Source organism: Barbatula barbatula (assembly GCF_947034865.1).
Source record: "Barbatula barbatula genome assembly, chromosome: 16".
Lineage (NCBI taxonomy): Eukaryota > Metazoa > Chordata > Actinopteri > Cypriniformes > Nemacheilidae > Barbatula > Barbatula barbatula.
This window is the reverse complement of record NC_136779.1, coordinates 15004738-15022540: the sequence shown is the minus strand read 5'-3', so window position 1 is coordinate 15022540 and position 17803 is coordinate 15004738. Positions and strand designations below refer to the sequence as shown.

Sequence of the window (17803 nt, the reverse complement as noted above, 5' to 3'; positions counted from 1 at the left end):
CAAACTCCATAGAAATAGAATAAACACGTAGAATGGGAACGCATGTTATAAATATAGGCGGGGCTTAGCGGCCCGGATCTAATTGATCACTTAAAATAGAACAAACTAACAATTGTTTATTGTTGTATGTCTACGGTATGTTTTCAATTGAATGGTTATTCAAGTTTCCCAGTGTCATTATTTGAGTGTTTATTATTATCGAGATCGGTGCTGAAGGAGCGCGTAAACGGCGTTGGTCACGTGGTCCTTGTTGATTTTCTCGCCCAACCAAACAACGATCGCTTGTGATAACTGTTTAAACGTTACTTTTTATATCGGTTGCACGTGCAGATAATTTTCTATGTGCTAGTATATAGAAAAACAACGATTTAACAATCATAATATTTAAGACAAAATGCGAGCATGGTTTCCGGGCCGCCATACGCCCCCTAGAGAAAGTCGTACCTTGTCGCATTGAAACCAGTAATCGGCTGCAATGCAACTCCCAACTATGAACTCTGATCGCCATCCCGAGTCTCAGCCAACCCGCTGTCAGCCCGTAGTGAGCGCTCATAGTGTTGGCCACGTACCCGGGCCACGTCGCGGTACTTTCGCCATCTTTCAGTCGGGAAAGCCGTCTTTGCTGTGGGGGGAACTTCTGCACTGCAGAGCATCTGGCAGCTTGTCATCCAGATTCATCTCAATCGGCTATACAGATCTAAAGAAACATGAACATATTCAGACTGACTGGGGATCTATCCCACTTAGCAGCCATCATCATCCTACTACTGAAAATATGGAAAAGCAGGTCGTGTGCAGGTGGGTTGCGCATCGGTACACTGGCACGTCTGTTGTATCGCGGACTGTTTAGGGATTTCTGTGGGGGCACTTTGGATCTTCAGACTTGGTGGATGTTTATGTGGCACATCTGTGCAGCGGATCTGCTCATTTGTGTAGTAAACTAATGCACTAGGCCTCATTTGACACAAATAGAGTCGGTGTGTCGATCTAAGTGTGTTATAATATATTGCATGCATCTACATTCTCATAAAAGTGATGCGTTTGGGTTTTACTAAACTTGCGCTTATGCCAGACCTGTATCACCCTCAGGCAGCTAAAGTTTCTGTCTCGCAGGGTACATGAGATAAATGTCAAGCTTGAGTCAAAAACATCAGTGATTTAAATCATTCGAAGCCCTGTTCGATTGTTGTTGTGGATCGGTAAGACAACTGAGTTAGTCTTGATTCATTCATTCTGACTGCATGCTCTGACCTCTGACGTGGCAGCAGGATGTTACTATATAACGACAAATAGAAAACTATCTCTTTTTTTATTATGGGTGTATTTTAGTGGCCTGTGTCGTTTTTTAAATGAGATTATTATTATTACTATTATTATAAAAAAGCAATGAATGTGCACTGCATGAAGTTGCTTTTTTGATAACAACATTGCCCAATGGCTGCTAAGGAAAGTGAAAGTGTTCAATGGGGTTTAATGTAGGTCTGAAACTTTGTGTTTTTATCTTGTGTTTAAGGAATATCTGGAAAGAGTCAGATTCTTTTTGCCTTGGTTTTCACCACCCGCTATCTGGACCTTCTCACTTCTTACATTTCCTTGTACAACACCTTCATGAAGGTAAGGTTGAGCAGACACATAAAGAGATAGTTTCCCCCAAAAATCATTCATCATTTACTCACCCTCATGTTTAAACCAAGACAAGCAAGACTTTCGTTGTTCTGCACAATATATAAATATATTTTGAAGAATGTTGTTGGTAATCTTGTTATAGCTCCTATTGACTTCCCTATTGATGGCCACAAAACCACTGAGACATTTCTCAAAATATCTTCTGTTTTCCACAGATCATATTTATGCAGGTTTTGAATTGTATAGTGTGAAAAAATTATGACAGAATTTTTGTGTATGTGTGAACTGTCTCTTTAAAGTTCAAACGTCAAAGAGTACATGCCTTGCGTCTCACCAGGTCTAAACTGTTCTACACTGATTCTAACATGTTTTATACACAATATGTAACGCTATATGTTTTTTGCATGTCCCCCACACAGACCATCTACATCGCATGTGCCTATGCCACAGTTTACCTGATCTACGTTAAATTCAAGGCCACATACGATGGCAACCACGACACTTTCAGGGTGGAATTCCTGGTCGTGCCAGTTGGTGGCTTGGCATTCCTTGTCAACCATGATTTCTCTCCTTTGGAAGTAAGAATAGGGGAACAACCTTCCACATGCATTAATCCATATGAAACCTTCCCTATACCACACATTTAAGATGCATCTGTGATATTCTTTTATTACAGATCCTTTGGACCTTTTCCATATACCTGGAGTCTGCGTCTATCCTTCCTCAGCTTTTTATGATCAGCAAAACTGGAGAAGCCGAGACCATCACCACACACTACTTATTCTTCCTCGGCCTCTACCGAGCCCTTTATCTCATTAACTGGATCTGGCGTTTCTACTTTGAAGGCTTCTTTGATTTGATTGCCATTGTGGCGGGCGTTGTTCAGACAATCCTGTACTGCGATTTCTTTTATCTCTATGTAACGAAAGGTGAGTTTCTGTTTGAAAAACATCAGGTGTGCTTTTCTACTTTATATTTGAGATGCGCTGTCAATCTCTATAATAAAAAGTCATGTTTATATTTTTTATATTAAAATATGGCCCTAACTCTACTCGGTTACACATTTGTTGGTTGACTTATGCAGAAAAGTGTAAGCTCAAGACATTGGGAGGGTCCAGACCACCACAAAACCGCATTGGCACACCAAGTAGCATGAGTTTGGGCAGGGCTATCTGTTTAGCCCACTAACCAAAAATACAGTTCAGAAAACCTGTTTTGCTCATTTAAAGATGCGAGTGTTGAAGAAATTCACACCACAGTACATAAATGTTTTAAATACAGAGGTCTTACTAATGTTAAATTTACATTTATGGGGTGAGTCTACATAACAGTCCTAACTAAACATGAAAATTACAGTCTGGCATTTTGAGATGCTTTTTAGATGCAACAATGATTCAAATATGTTTTTTACAGAGTTGATGAATTAATCAATGAGGCGAAGAGCTTTCTTTAGTTTTTCTTTATGGAGATGAAGCATCACAGTCACAGTTATGGGATTATCGTCTTATCAGGAATACCCAGCTCTGTCTGTTTACAATTAGAAATCACATTGATGTTCTTTGTGACTTCAGTGGATTAGATTAATATGCCTGCACGCAGTCAGAACTCTTCTCTGCTGTTTTGCCAGTCAATTCAGCTACATGCTGTAATATGCGGTCAATTTACTCCAGAAAGAGCAGCAGGCTTGTGGGATTTTAAAACGATTGACCATTATACTAAATTGTTCTAATTTGATAGATGTAAGTATGTGTAAATGATGTGTACCTTTCATTTCAGTGTTGAAAGGAAAGAAACTGAGTCTGCCAGCTTAAGTGCCGAAGATGGAGGCCATGGCAGTGCATTGAGGGGCCACAGGACACAGCGGACGAGCACAATGCCTAAAACAGAGTGCAAAAATACATTCCTGTTCTACTTATGCCCTCTTTTACATCAAGTGATCTGGGGACAGTATTGGATTAAAACAGTGGCCGTATCACTGCTTCTCCAGTCTTCGGATTGCTGTTTTACGCATCTTGTCTTACCTGTTTTTATAAATCTGTATAAAGAAAAACATTATAAAAAACAAACTATGTGAAATGTGTTACTATGATTTGACTTGACGTCTCAAATTAGAGCTGAAAATGCCTTGATTCTGGCAACAGTCAGGGACTGATTCAATTGATGAATATTGATTGTTTGTATTTTCATCCGCATTTAATCTAAATGTGTTTTCAAAAAACTTGCAGGATTGATATTTGTTGGGCATTGCTCTATGGTAAAAATGAGCAAAAACGATCATTTGTATTCCCTCAGTCAACTTCTTAATGCAATAATTATTTGTTAAAAAATGGTTTGCTTTTTTAAATTAAACTCAAATGGTACAATCTAAATTTTTATATGTGGGGATTTCAATAAAACAGTTCAACATTCGGGTCTGTCAGCATACAGTATTAACACTGCCTTTTTTACTGTAAAAGGATGTTTATGAAATAACAGGCATCTCGCCGTGTTAAGTTTATATGCAGTTTATGTTTTGAAAACTTTGTTTTGTCATGAAAGTTCACCCCAAAGTTTGAGTTCATTGATTATTGATCATTTATTCCCATTGGTGTATAATGACAGGATAAAAATGGCAGAAATGATACAGGAAATCACGTTTTTATAGCAGATTGTCTTGGCCTATTGCTCATTAATATCAACGTGATGTGTGATGATCATGTTTGTTTTGTGGGAGTGGCCATTGACTAAGCATGCTTCGTCTTTAAATACACAACTTTATTCTTATTCCGATAATTACCACTTTATTATTTTGTACTATTTTATAGTCAAAGGTTTTTGCTTTTTGGAACTTAAGCATGATGCCACACACTCAAATATTTGTTTTTTACGGGAAAATGCTTGTTTTGTAAATGTTAATATTGCATATTAAAGTCCATAATTTTGTATACACTTGAATATATCTCCTGTTTATTTAGTTTGGTGCTAAATTGATTGAGTCCATTTAGGAAATGTTCCCATTATATTTTTTAAGATGATAATTAATTTTAATTAAACAATTATACAGATAATAGATAAATTAGACATTTTATTTCAATCATTCTAATTTGATCATTTGTACAAAGTGGAACTAGCGAGAAAATGTTTCGTTTTCCATTGATGTCTAAGCAACGAGACCACATGCGCTTGAACTGTACTGTACTGTACTGCCACGGCTTGATAATTACAACACGGAAACCATATTTCCTTTTTTGGGTCGATTAAAAAAATCCTTCTACATAAAAAATCTCTTTGCATAGCGTTGCGTTGTTGGTGTCCTCTCGGAACATCTGTTGTAGGATTTTAGTATCCTACGGACACGTTTAAATGTTGCACAGAAACAGGAAAACAACAAAGGGTAGCGCTGCTGTCTTTCTTGTCAGATATTTGTAATCGTCTTTGAAATACCTTCATGTCCCAATATCAATATCCCTAGTGCGATAACAAACTGGGAAAGTTAAAGGTTGTCGTAATGTTTACTGTCGTTCATGACTGTGTAAGAAAATCTAGATTTCGTTTAGGTTGAAACGGGCTGTTTTGTGTTCACCTGTCATTTGATTCGGCTCCTCTGATCTATCTCAATATGACAGGCTTTCGCTTTCAGATTAGCTAGCAGGCAGACGCAAAGAGAAGCTGTTTAATATCAGGACATAAAAATCTCGTGGTTTGGGCGGTGGCAGGATTTCGCAATCCAGATTTCATTAGAGTGTTGTCAGGATGCCTGCTATGGTGGTGTTAGGACGACGATGGCGGATCGCCAGCGACGATCTTGTGTTTCCTGGTGCCATCGAGTTATTTATCAGAGCTCTATGGTAAGACGCCAACTAGCTACTGTCGTTCGCATGACATCTGTTGTTTATCCAAGCACAATTCACAGAGACATTTTTGGTAAACACACCTTTATACAAATATGGATTTATGCATACATGTGCCATAATCACACTCAAAATATAAATGTAGGGTGGCAGGAGGGAGAGTAAATTGAGCATTTGTTGTTCTTGAAGCAAAATGTTATATGGTGCAAATCTAATTCTAATATTTTGTTTCCTAGGTGGATCGGGACCTTAGTTCTATACACCAACCATAAAGGACGCTTTGACTGTCAGGGTGGAGAGGTTTTGCATAATTACCTTGTGGTTCTTCTTGTTCTGCTGGCTATCATCATCTTCACACTATGTGCCATTGTTTACACAAGTGCACAAGGTATTTTCTAGATTAGACTAGACAAAAAGAAGTTGTGATTTCTTTATATTTGTCAATCAATGGAATTCTGCTGTCGTTTGTGGTAGGAACCATAATGAATCCAGGGCCTCGACGCTCTATGCCAGCCCTGGTGTATCTCCGTGCTGTCCTTTACATCCCTGAGTTTATATGGGCCTGTCTGGGGGCCGCATGGGTATCTGACAGTAGCACAGGATGTCGGCCAGCTGAGATCGGAGCTGTAATTGCTGCTGTGATTTCAAGGTAACTAAAACATCCATCATCAGCATACAGTATATGAAAATATTTTGGCGAATGTTGCCATGTGGGGTCATCTAATGATGTCACTGTGGTCTGTTGTTATTTTCCTCAGTTTAGTCATCCTTCTCTTCATGGTGGTTGGTGTGGTCATGGTGTTCGACCCTATAGGCAGCCACAAGCAGGCTGCTTTGGACCATCATTCAGGCCTGAGAAACCTGGAGAGCAGTGAATCCTCTCAGCTATTTTACCGCGCACGCACTTTGGCCGCACGGGTGTGGGAGAGTAGGCTACGGTTGCTCTGCTGTTGCCTGCCTCAGGATGACAACCACCGAGCTGCATTCTCTAGCATCTCCCAGCTGGTCAGCGGCTTCTTTTTGGTAAGTGTTGACAATGCCATAAAATACACTTGTCTTCAAAAGGAAATTCTGGCAGTATTTCACCCTAAATGGAAGTTGGAAATTGATGTCTATGAGGAAATGCTGTATGCTTGCCCCTTTTTAGGTGCATAATGTAATGGAGTCTTCCACAATACTAGTCAGCTCTCCCATACAACATCAAGTGACATACCAATAATGATCTTATCTTCACGCAGAAGGTAATATAAAGAAAGTTTTATATAACTTTAGAACTTAGCACCGTCTTGTGTCTAGGATACAGACCTGGTACCCAGTGACATTGCTGCTGGTCTGGCGCTTCTACATCAAGAACAAGATAAAATGGAACACTGTCGAGATCCTGATGAGGTTCTGACCCACAGCCCCTCTTCCCCCATTGTAAGTCTGCATTTTAAATGTGTCCTGGCTCTGATCTAGAATTTTATAGTTTTATTTAATTAACACTGCATATAGGAATTTATAGTCTGTCTGATATTTGACCTGTGTTTTGAATTCCACAACCTTATATGTTTTGCTTCTAGGAAATGTTTTCTTGCACAGCTGCTTTGTAACAATGAAAATAGTAAAAAGCGCTATATAAATAAAGCTGACTTGACTTGATAGCAGTGGATATGGGATGGAGATTATTTTGCAATTGTTGGCAGATAAACAGTAAGATAACTTACAGTTTTGCACACAGTAAAATATACGGTTGTTTTTTTTGTGTCTGTGCCTAGAGAGAAGATCTGGAGGTCGAGCTGGAGAAAGCCGCCCACTTTTTGCAGTTTGCTGTTGCGGCTTATGGCTGGCCATTGTACATCTACTCAAACCCCCTCACCGGACTCTGCAAACTCAGTGGAGACTGGTGGGTATAAAATTTGTCGTATCGTCGCTGTCCTTGTGAAACCTTGTATGTCCAAATTCGCTGTTCTTCAGGAAATGGAAAAAACACTGTACTTTTTAAATGATTATATACTGTGTTGTCAGAGCTGACAAGCCCTTTTTAATACTTCTTATTGGTTAAATATTTGTAAAACCTAGTGACAAACATCAAGTGTGACCAATAATAATGATTTATGGCAAAAATCACGAAATATGGAGATACAAGTTTTCAGAACGAAAGCAACAATAGTAAAGGTAAAGTGGAGCAATTATTGAATGTTGGAATATTTTTATCTGTATTAGTTTAAGACTAAGAGCAACAACTAGGAACTGAAATATATTTTTATCATGAGTCTGGCTTTAGTCATATCACTTGAAACATTTCCAACATTTTGTTATTTTTGAAATTGTAAAAAAAAGTTAAAAACATCTGTAATTTAAAAACTAAGGTTTTGGACAAGTAATTTTAATTCCATTTAGTGCCTCCAGTGCAATAGAAATAATAACGTAATTTTGAACATTGCATACTATTTTAAAGATCAATTTTATGTATCTAAAATTCATATTTAATAATTTAATATGTAATAAAACATTTCAGTTGTCAAAATCGCCATGCGGAGTATGACCTAGTGGGAGGAGACAGCGTTGGCTGTCATTTTACTTCTATCTTGCAAAGCACAGGACTGCAGTATAGAGATTTCATCCACATCAGCTTTCATAACCAGGTGATGTTTCATGATTCTACCTTTGCTATAAGTACACGTTGGATGATCTCTTTTAGCTCTTTTTCAACTGTGTGGTACTGGTAATGGGCTTCCTATCAATTCTTGACAGCAGAAAAAATATTTTCGGGGCATAAATAAGGGTTCCACTCAAACTCTCAAAGCTTGTTTGCGATGTCTATATTGTTTACAAATATTTGCGAAATTGAATGCTATTTATTTTCTTTGTTGGTTCTATGCATTGACGCTTGTGATTGTCATCAGATTAAAAATCTTAATTTTATTATAATTTTACAATGAATTGTTTGTACTGCTGTACAGCTTTTCACATTCGTTATTCTAGGCATATATTTAAATACCTAACACATAGTGTTGTCATAAAGATTGAACTGATAAGTAGTAATTTGTCATCATCCGGTGTTAGTAAATCAGTGGAAATGTGAGGTAGGAACCAGAATCATTTCAGTGGGAACGTGTTAATATTGATTCCGAATTTCTGCTTTTATCCCGCAGATATATGAAATCCCATTTTTTGTGGCATTAGATCATAAAAGAGAAGCGGTCCTGGTTGCTGTCAGGGGAACTCTTTCACTAAAGGTGAGTTATATTTAGATGCTCAGAAAATCAAGAGGTAAACAAACTCTTATTGACCTAAGGGTTTTTGTGCAAGATGGTCATGGATGTTATTTCCCTAAACAAATTGTTTTACGTGTATGCATTTGGCAGACGGGACTTACATTGCATTGTACTATACATTCGATTTTGTAAAGGTTTTTTTTGGCTCATGGGGTTGTTAAAGTTATTGTAAATCAACCATTTCAGGAAATGAGCTCACCTTGGATTGAAAAGGTCGGTCTAGATATTTAGTAATACAGCATATTTTATTTGATTGTGACTGCTTTGCATGCATGTATTTTTAGGATGTGTTGACAGACCTCTCTGCTGAATGTGAAAATCTCGCTGTTGAAGGTGTGTCGGGAACCTGCTATGCTCATAAGGTAAAAAAAAACTAAATCGAAAGTGTGGAATTATTCAAAGAATCATTTTTGGTAAACTGAAAACACAAAGACAAATTTCCTTTTCCTTTTCCTGTGATGAATGACACACACAAATCTCTCAGTGTGTGCAGATTGGTTTGGTTTAAATTAATAGTTTTTTTCTTTATTACAGGGCATGTCTCAAGCTGCAAACTACATCTACAAGAAACTAGTCAATGATGGTATTTTGAGCCAGGCGTTCAACATTGCACCTGTGAGTTTACAGACCACTGGTCAACGTTCAGTATCATTCTCGGTGGATTTTCTTTAAGAGTTACATGTGTGTGTATGCATGTGTGTATTTGCAGGAGTATAAGCTGGTCATTACAGGACACAGTCTTGGAGCAGGAACAGCTTCTTTGCTGGCTGTTCTTCTACGCAGTATGCATCCCACCTTAGAGTGCTATGCTTTCTCCCCACCAGGGGGACTTATGAGGTATTAAAAAGCTCATCACCTAAGTAGCTTATTTACATATAGATCTTGCATTTACTAAAATCAATGTATTAAACTGTGTTTGGTCATTAATACTATGATGTTCCTAAATGGTGATTTATATTTAGTCATTCTTCAGGTGTGACTTACAAATGACAAACATTGCAAGGTATCATATGAGCTAACAATTTTCACAATAAGGTAATAACAAAAGCTTGAGTACTACACATAGAGCAGAAGTAGAAAATAAAGAAAAGAGGAACAATAATTTTTTGAAGGTAGAATGTATTTAAAGGACACTACCATCTGTAAATTTATCTATGCATGGTTTTATCTATGCATTTTTGGAAGCTGGATTCTTATAAAGTTACTTTTAAGGTTCCCTGCGAATCAAACCAGTTACCTATGGTGGTATACAGTTTTTGGAACCGTAAAGAAAATCTAAACCTTTAAAAACCTTTTGAATTTTGATTTCTGGTGTAGTTTTTGGTAATAGCATTATACTTTTCATGTCTCCCTTTAGTAAAGCACTTGCCGATTATTCAAAGCAGTTTATCATCTCGGTGGTGTTGGGAAAAGACCTTGTTCCAAGGTGAGATTTAGTTAAATCGTTAGTCTTTTTTCAGACAGACAACTATCTAGTTCTATTTGTATATGTCATTGCTTGGCTATATTTAGAAAGCCGCTTTCTTTTCTTTTTTTCCCCCTTTGAGTAGTAATGCAAACTTTCTGACTTCTATTTGTTTTAGTATCACCTTCTCAAACTAACAACCTGTTTTTCCCCTTTAGACTGAGTATTCCAAACATGGAAGATTTAAAAAGAAGACTATTAAAAATGGTGTCTAATTGCAGTAAACCAAAAGTAAGATGAAGCAATGGCTTCCATTTACTTTGAAAATATCAGGACTATTATCAGTAATTTGTTTTCTTTTCTGTCTCTCAGTATAAGATATTATTGCATGGCTGCCGGTACGAGGTGTTTGGAGGAACCCCTGATGATTTCCCCACAGAGATGGAGAACCGTAGGGAGGAGGCGCTAAATCAACCGTTGCTAGGAGAGGAGAGTATGTTAGTGCAGCGCTCATCCACCTATCAGAGTCTGTCATCGGATGACTCGCCCACCCACCCTACGCACTTACCGCTCTGCCTGCCTGGACGTATTATGCACATCACAGAGGACGGTCCCACACGCAGGTAATATGACCAAAGCAAAAATATATAATGTAAAATTATAAACTTTTCTTACAAGAATATTAAATTAACTAGTCGCAAGACTTTATTCCCAGTTTATTAACAATGATTTTTTTAATGATGAAAAAATTAAACCAGATTTTGTTTGCTAAAATAAATGTCAAGTCAACTTTATTTATATTGCGCTTTTTACAATTTTCATTGTTACAAAGCGGCTGTACAATAAACATATTGACTATAAGCAAAACATAAGGTTATACAAGTCAAAATTAAAAGGTGAAAACACAGAAGACAGACACACAGATTCAGACACACAAAAAAACTCTACAAAGCACACACCAAGATACACAGACACACACAGACACACACACACGAACAGGGGCCATCACCTAGAACCACACACCCAAGGTAAGGAGAGAGAAACACAGGTCAAATATTAAACAGGCTAATTAAATTTCCTATATGCAGTGCTAATTAAATAAAACTTTAAAATTCTCGAAGCCCCCCCGGCCAGGCAAACAGTGCAAAACAGTATGCAAACGGTGGCAAGGAACCCAAAACTCCATTAGAGGACAAAACCTCAGAGGGAAACCAGGCCTAACCAGGGGATTCCAGTTCCCTTCTAGCAAAAGCTGTAGCCTCTGCACAAGCTCGACAGTGCTTGCATAACAAGGCTAAATAAAAAGATTTAAGATTATCAATAATTATCTAATAGCGGCTGAAATTTTGTAGTGAAGACGTGTCAAGTCGCCGCGTCCTCCTTTGTCCAGCTCTATCATCACAGCTTTTGTCAGGTCTGGGCATGGACCGTTTCCTGCCCGCTCTGGTAACCTTGGACTGCGTCCTGCCCGCTCTAGTAACCTTGGAACAATGAGACAAGACTGGCTGAGAGTAGAGTACTGTTCTGCACTCTTTGATGTAACAAATACATCAGTTGTTATCGGAAGTGTACCTGGTTCCGGTTGATCTAACTAGTGCAGCCTAAGCCTTCGGAATAGTTATATTTTGATGGTGTAGTGTATGGAAGATTAAAAAGATGCGTCTTTAGTCTAGGTTTCAACTGACAGAGTGTGTCTGCCTATTCCAAGACTATTCCAAAGTGTAGGTGCTAGATAGGAAAAGGATCTGCCGCCTGCACTTGATTTTGAAATTCTAGGTATTACTAACTGACTCTGTGCTAACTCTGTGTCGCTTTATTATATCTCCTAGAGGTAGCAAATGTAATGCGAAGAGCATAGACCCTAAGACTGACATACAGAATCAGAAGTCACTATCGATTTATTTTTGGTTAATTTAGCCACTGTGTCAGATAAAAACCGAAGGTTGTGCTGGTTTTCTTCTATTAGTGATGTAAAGTAGACGGATCTAGACGTTTTAGGACTTTCCTGTATTTATGAAATACTATCCTTCCATGCTGTACGAAAAACCCCTAATTTAGTTTTCTTAAAGTTGCGCTCCATTTTTCGTGCCACTTTCTTTAGAGCCTGAGTGTGTTCATTATACCACGGTGTCGGGCTGTCATTTTTTATCTTCTTTAATTGCAGAGGAGCAACTGTGTCTAGCGTTTCTGGGAAGGTTGGGTTCAAATGTTCAATGGTCAAATGTAGCAGAGAAAATGTAGTAAAGTAGTGCTCACTTGCAAAATCATCTGCGTTACTAACAGCATTTCTGACTCTGTTCACAGACACTGTTTTTCTCATGTGAGGTACCGTGCTGAGTGGTCCAGCGAGACTGCATTCCGAAATGTTCTGATCAGCCCAAGGATGATCGCCGATCACATGCCCGATGTGGTTCTCCGGGCCCTGCACAGTATTACCCGTGACCGCCCGTTTGCTCTCTGCCCCTCTTCCATGAGCAACAGCCACCTGAATGTCATTTGAGCTCTTAATGCCTGGAGTCTGATCTTTAAACTGACTTTGCTACATGCACAAACAAACTGTCGGGAGCATGACCGTGTTGGACTGCTCCCTCAGTCATTTTATTTAGAGCAGGTTAGCTCTTGTGTATTTATTTTATTATTATTCCTTCATAATGTGCTTTTCTGCTTTTAAATGGCATCATGAATTGTTCTTCCCCCCGTCGGAACAAACCTGTATGTGTGCATATGAAACGCTGCCTTGCTCAACTATAAGAACAGTTTTTTATTGTTCAAGAAGGGCAGTTTGGACTTGAGAGAGAAAAAATATGCAGCAATGTATATGTAATGGTTGTGTGCAATTTTTGTGATGTATCTTCGCCATATCCGAGTTGGGTTATACAAAATGAAAAGTGAAATAAGGAAGGATTGTAGATCATTGAACTACATCCATGATTTGGGATTTTGATGCATGAGACCACATGCATGAAAACATTTCTAGTACTTCAGGTGTGGGTTTTCATTTACGTCATTACTTTGTACACATTTCAGTTAAGTCACATTATGAAAAATAAATATGCTAATAAATATAAGAAGTGAGACAATGACGTTATGTTTAGTGCATGAATTCTTTTTAAAGCATTAAACGTTCATTCTAAAATAATTTATAATATGCAGCGGGGTCCAAACATCTAAAAGAGACCACTACTAAAATGTGTTTTAAAATCTTTTCTAATTAATTCATAAAATCCTTTTTTGTGTTTTTGGTCCATCCAAACTTTCTTATGATCTGTTATTCCCAGAAAGAGAATTTCGACTTTTTCTACGAATGAGTTAAAATGATGTTACAAACTTTTGCTAGATTTGTTTTTATTCAATCAGATCAAATGTCTTTGAAGATCATGAGAAACATTTCAGTCAAGTGAAGGGTAGTCTTATGTTGTCTTCGTGAAAATCAAGAGATGCCACATTTAATAATTTTGTTTGTATAAACAATGATCACCTGTTGATTCCTTCTCGCGTAACTATTTTCATTGTGGCACTTGTATACCATGTACAGAAAGTGCGACCCGCTGCCAGAACAAGACCCTCACAACAATCGCTCAGGTGGGCGACTTCAATTACATGCGGGAATACTTTCCCCGCCCACCCCGCGTATACAGCGTGACGTCATCACGTGACGATCAGCTCCACTACACTTCTCCTGTAGGGACTGTATTTAACAACAATTCCCGTTTAGTACAGATGACCCCTGTCAAATAACTGCCTCCGAAGACTCGGACGGATTAACTCGGTAGTTTAGCGGATTTGTTTTCACTTTATCCTCAAGTCCTTCTCAAAAAAGTTACTCGTAAATGTAGTCGTACGCCAGACGTCGCGAAGTATATTTATCTCGGCAGTCTGACCGCGGGCAGCTAGCGCTCGAGCCGGCCGCTAGCGTGAGCTTCTGAAAGTCAGACTTTTCGTAGAGCTCGAGAGGGGAAGAGAAACAGTAAACATGGAGTTCGAGGACGGTGTCCTATACCAAGAGGACCCGGGAACTTCCTCCATGATGTCCGAGAGGGTGTCCGGGCTGGCGAGTTCAATTTACCGCGAGTTCGAGCGAATGATAGGCAAGTACGACGAGGACGTGGTCAAGGAGCTCATGCCGCTGGTCGTGGCGGTTCTGGAGAACTTGGACTCGGTATTTGCGGACAACCAGGAGCACGAGGTGGAGCTGGAGCTGCTGAAGGAGGATAACGAGCAGCTTGTCACGCAGTATGAACGGGAGAAAGCGCTGAGGAAGAGCGCTGAAGAGGTACAGACGTAAACATGTGATACACTAGGCCACTTTACTAGTTTCCACAGGTTTAAAAGTTGATAAAGTCACTTGTATGTAGATGCTAAAGCAGGGGTAGTAAAAGTCAGACACTGAACACGAAAGCATATTGTACACGTAGAATACAGATGAGTTCCACACAAGTTTAGGAAGTCATCTGTTGAATACACTAAACATAATGGTGTATTGCCTTGCTTTGTTAGTATGACTCAATGCAAAGTCATAAACATATTTCCTCCAACCCTGCCTAAGGCCCTCTGTTTTATCATTTAAACATTACAGTCATTCTTATTATTGTGTGGTGCTGGATTCTGAATCAACCACAGGGCAGCTATGTTCCTGCAATATACTCTTTTACAACTGTACTGAACCACATTTTTCTGAAGTTTATAAAGATACCTTTACACGATCATTTCCCCCGTGCAATTGCTTTATAAGAGCAGATTTGGGGTACTTTGTGACTTTCAGTGGCAACCCTGGCCTGGAGAGAAACATGGCAACCCTACATAATCATTAACATTTAGTCATTTAGCAGACGCTTTTATCCAATGCGACTTGCAAAGAGTTCGGGGAGCAATAAGCGATATGTCACACAAGAGCAATAGTACAATAGGTGCTAAAGTTACCTGTTTCAACAAAAGCCAGACCACTACTTGTTGAGAGAAAGAGAGAGGGTGTGTGTACATTCAGAGGAAAATGACCCCATTAACTGTTTGGACACACTCGTACATAACGTTTCCAGAGGTGAGATGACAATGTCATTTCTGTTTGTATGTGTCAAGTCATCATATTTACAAAGGAAACTGTCACCGGTCATGATTGCAGTTGTTTATTTGCACATAAAGTTGCTGGAATAAAAAAAAAACAAGTAATGGCTGGAATACACTACAATCTGAACAGAATCTTTTAATGCACTTGCAGACTTTTTGAAGGTTTCGGATAGAAACAAACTAACTGATCAAATCTGGTGCAGACTTTTTACAAGTCCAGACTGAAAATCTGAGAAAAATCTGAGCAAATGTCTTGTAGTGTATTTTAGCCTTTGCTGTCAGATATGTAGATGTAATGTAGCCCGACTGGACTCTAGCTTATTTTGTCACACGATAACTGTATGACACACGACTAGACACAAACACGTCTACCGTATGTAAAATGCACACACAAGTGAACTACGCTGGTTCTGTCGGTATATATGGAGTTGAACACAGTCATTTTATCAGGACTGTGAAAATATAAAACGGTTGTTTGTGGGATGGGTTTAAAGGTTGTACATTTCCCGTCTCTACTTGAAAATATTTGCTTTAAGAGGAATGTGTCCTAAATAAAAGGACGGGCCTTCAAATGCCTTACGTATATTTGCTGCACAGAATAAGTTATGGCTATTTGAGCTATATTACACAAATTCAATTTACTGTAACCTCCTTGTGTAACTTTACGGGCTAATTTTTTTTAAATGTTACCAAGGACACTGTAGGCTTGTATGTTTGGTTATAGCAGTAACTAAATTGCTATATTATTACATTGTTTGTCACATATGTTGCTTTGCCATAATTTGTTATTTGTTCATAATTGTATACATACAGCATCAGCTAGAAGTCATCGGCATATGTTCTTTCTTTCAAAGCAAGAAAAAATATGACATTATGCAACAAGTCTCTGTATTTGTTCACCCCTTTCTATACCTATATGGAGATGTGAAAATAGTAATACAATCACATTTCAAGCTCCAGTCATTGGTCATTGTGGCAAGTGCATATACTTGATGCCAGTGTCTTTACTTCCTACTCAGCAGACGTCTGTTTGTTTAGAAACCCAAAGTTGATCTACTCTATAGAGCTATGCCAGAGAGACACTGCCTTCTGTTGCTCTCACTCCCAGCCTGTCCTCTTTAGTTATAAGTCTGTACGAAATCGCTCCCCTCTGAAATGGGTTAATTTTCAGGTCATGTTACCTTTTGTTGAAAGCTAATGAAGTGAGGAGCCTGGCACATGAGCATGTGTTTTGCTTTAAACCGTAGACTTTTGTTTAGCTTTTTATGCCTGGGGCTACCCAAACCTACCCACAGGGCATCTGTTGTATCACACACTCCTGAACTCCTGTTGTGTTTTCATTGGGAGAGTTGCATATAGCAAACATAGACAAAGAATCATAAACATGACTAGTTGTGCAGACAGACATCATTTCTATGTAATATACTGATTACTTTCATTTTAAGATGAACATCTACTTTGAAATCAGTTAAATCAGTTAGACCGTATGGTTGATCTTTGTTGCGGCAAATTGAATAAAGCTAAGTTAGTTCTTCACTTTGAAACATGCATCATTACTTTGTGAGACCATCCCTTAAAAGTGCCCCATGACCTGAAGTTTATAACCTGTAATTTGACTTTATTACATGGCTTTCAGAAATACTTGTTGCTTCATTTCAAGGTATTTTATTCCTTGATTACAGCCGCTAAATCCGATAATACTGGGTCATCTGGGTACTTCATGTCATCTCTCTTGACCTCACAGATAAGTAACAGTACATACAAATAAAATAAATAAAAACTTGCCTATTTAAAAGCATATGATAATAAACCAAACTTTTTGTTCTTGTTTGGGTTTGTCCATGCAAAAGAGCTTTGTTACAAATGAGCTAATAAAATTAGGGATGCACCGATATGTAAAATTTGGCTGATAAAGATAACCAAGAATTCTTTAATATTGGAAGCCGATAACTGATATATTGGCCGATATACAGCATCTAAATATTAATATACGAATTTCAAAGACTGAAACAAAAGGCAAAAAGTGAACAACTGCTTTTATTTGAAAACATTCACCACAGAAAACAAGGTAACCCTTAGTTCTCTTTTTCACCTGAAAATCATGTACCAAGCCTACTTTACACTAGTTAACAATTCTTTAACCAATAAACCTTTCAGGTATATTTTTTATACTAAAAACAATTTGTAGATATTCTTCAAGAGCAACCCAGAATTTATTTTCTTTCATAAAAGCCTTAAAGTCAAACGGGTCTCAAGACCGAATGGATTCAGACAGCAGTCTGATTCAAACAATATGCTTTTGTTCCTATAATTTACACATTCATAAATACTGTATCTACATACTGTACCTACATCAACAATGTTTTGCTAGTAGCAATAAGTAAATGATCACAACAGAAAGATACTGCACTGTATTTTAACCGTGAGCGGCGTGCAGCTGAAGAAATTTAACCAGAGGAAATTATTTTAATTTATCGGCTATTATTGGGCTAAATTGTATTATCTGTTGATACTGATATGGCCGATTAATTTATCTTGCATCCCTAAATAAAATATTTAAAAATGTATTTTAATTAATTTTCATTTTGTGGCAAGTCGGTAGGGATAATATACATTCA

The 17803-nt window shown here is 38.2% G+C and overlaps 3 protein-coding genes across 7 annotated transcripts in view; all 3 read left to right on the top strand.

The window, feature by feature from the left end:
* Window positions 1-209: 209 nt before the first annotated feature.
* kdelr2b (KDEL endoplasmic reticulum protein retention receptor 2b) lies at window positions 210-4034 on the top strand. The gene is made up of 5 exons (XM_079475750.1): window positions 210-798; window positions 1514-1614; window positions 2046-2204; window positions 2303-2555; window positions 3403-4034. Exons 1-5 carry the CDS (start codon window positions 708-710, stop codon window positions 3435-3437), a joined length of 639 nt encoding a protein of 212 aa, XP_079331876.1. The 5' UTR covers window positions 210-707; the 3' UTR covers window positions 3438-4034.
* A 925-nt stretch (window positions 4035-4959) lies between these two features.
* daglb (diacylglycerol lipase, beta) lies at window positions 4960-13205 on the top strand. Of its 2 annotated transcripts, none has more exons than XM_079476399.1 (16): window positions 4960-5137; window positions 5232-5453; window positions 5693-5844; window positions 5931-6105; window positions 6215-6479; window positions 6753-6875; window positions 7214-7341; window positions 7957-8083; window positions 8594-8677; window positions 9001-9078; window positions 9251-9331; window positions 9426-9553; window positions 10074-10142; window positions 10340-10412; window positions 10494-10744; window positions 12426-13205. In XM_079476399.1, exons 2-16 carry the CDS (start codon window positions 5359-5361, stop codon window positions 12619-12621), a joined length of 2025 nt encoding a protein of 674 aa, XP_079332525.1. In that variant the 5' UTR covers window positions 4960-5137; window positions 5232-5358; the 3' UTR covers window positions 12622-13205. The 2 variants fall into 2 exon arrangements, with proteins under 2 accessions (XP_079332525.1, XP_079332526.1); XM_079476400.1 differs by having other exon boundaries at window positions 4961-4999.
* A 546-nt stretch (window positions 13206-13751) lies between these two features.
* spag9b (sperm associated antigen 9b) overlaps window positions 13752-17803 on the top strand; it is a 33749-nt gene continuing 29697 nt past the window's right edge. For 3 of the 4 annotated variants that reach the window (XM_079475986.1, XM_079475985.1, XM_079475984.1), the window contains exon 1: window positions 13844-14394. In XM_079475986.1, coding sequence (XP_079332112.1) covers window positions 14095-14394 — 300 coding nt within the window. In that variant the 5' untranslated portion in view covers window positions 13844-14094. Of the gene's footprint in view, window positions 14395-17803 lie in introns of all 4 variants that reach the window. The other variant, XM_079475987.1, reaches the window with a different exon arrangement.

What these genes read in the sequence shown, in the direction of transcription:
- daglb (XM_079476399.1), top strand. Translation starts at nt 5,359, where the DNA reads ATGCCTGCTATGGTGGTGTTAGGACGACGATGGCGGATCGCCAGCGAC. An exon ending in TTATTTATCAGAGCTCTATG is followed by an intron (nt 5,454 to 5,692) that starts GTAAGACGCCAA and finishes TTTGTTTCCTAG; the next exon opens with GTGGATCGGGACCTTAGTTC. An exon ending in GGGGAACTCTTTCACTAAAG is followed by an intron (nt 8,678 to 9,000) that starts GTGAGTTATATT and finishes ATGTATTTTTAG; the next exon opens with GATGTGTTGACAGACCTCTC.
- kdelr2b (XM_079475750.1), top strand. Translation starts at nt 708, where the DNA reads ATGAACATATTCAGACTGACTGGGGATCTATCCCACTTAGCAGCCATC. An exon ending in TGTACAACACCTTCATGAAG is followed by an intron (nt 1,615 to 2,045) that starts GTAAGGTTGAGC and finishes TCCCCCACACAG; the next exon opens with ACCATCTACATCGCATGTGC. An exon ending in TTATCTCTATGTAACGAAAG is followed by an intron (nt 2,556 to 3,402) that starts GTGAGTTTCTGT and finishes CTTTCATTTCAG; the next exon opens with TGTTGAAAGGAAAGAAACTG.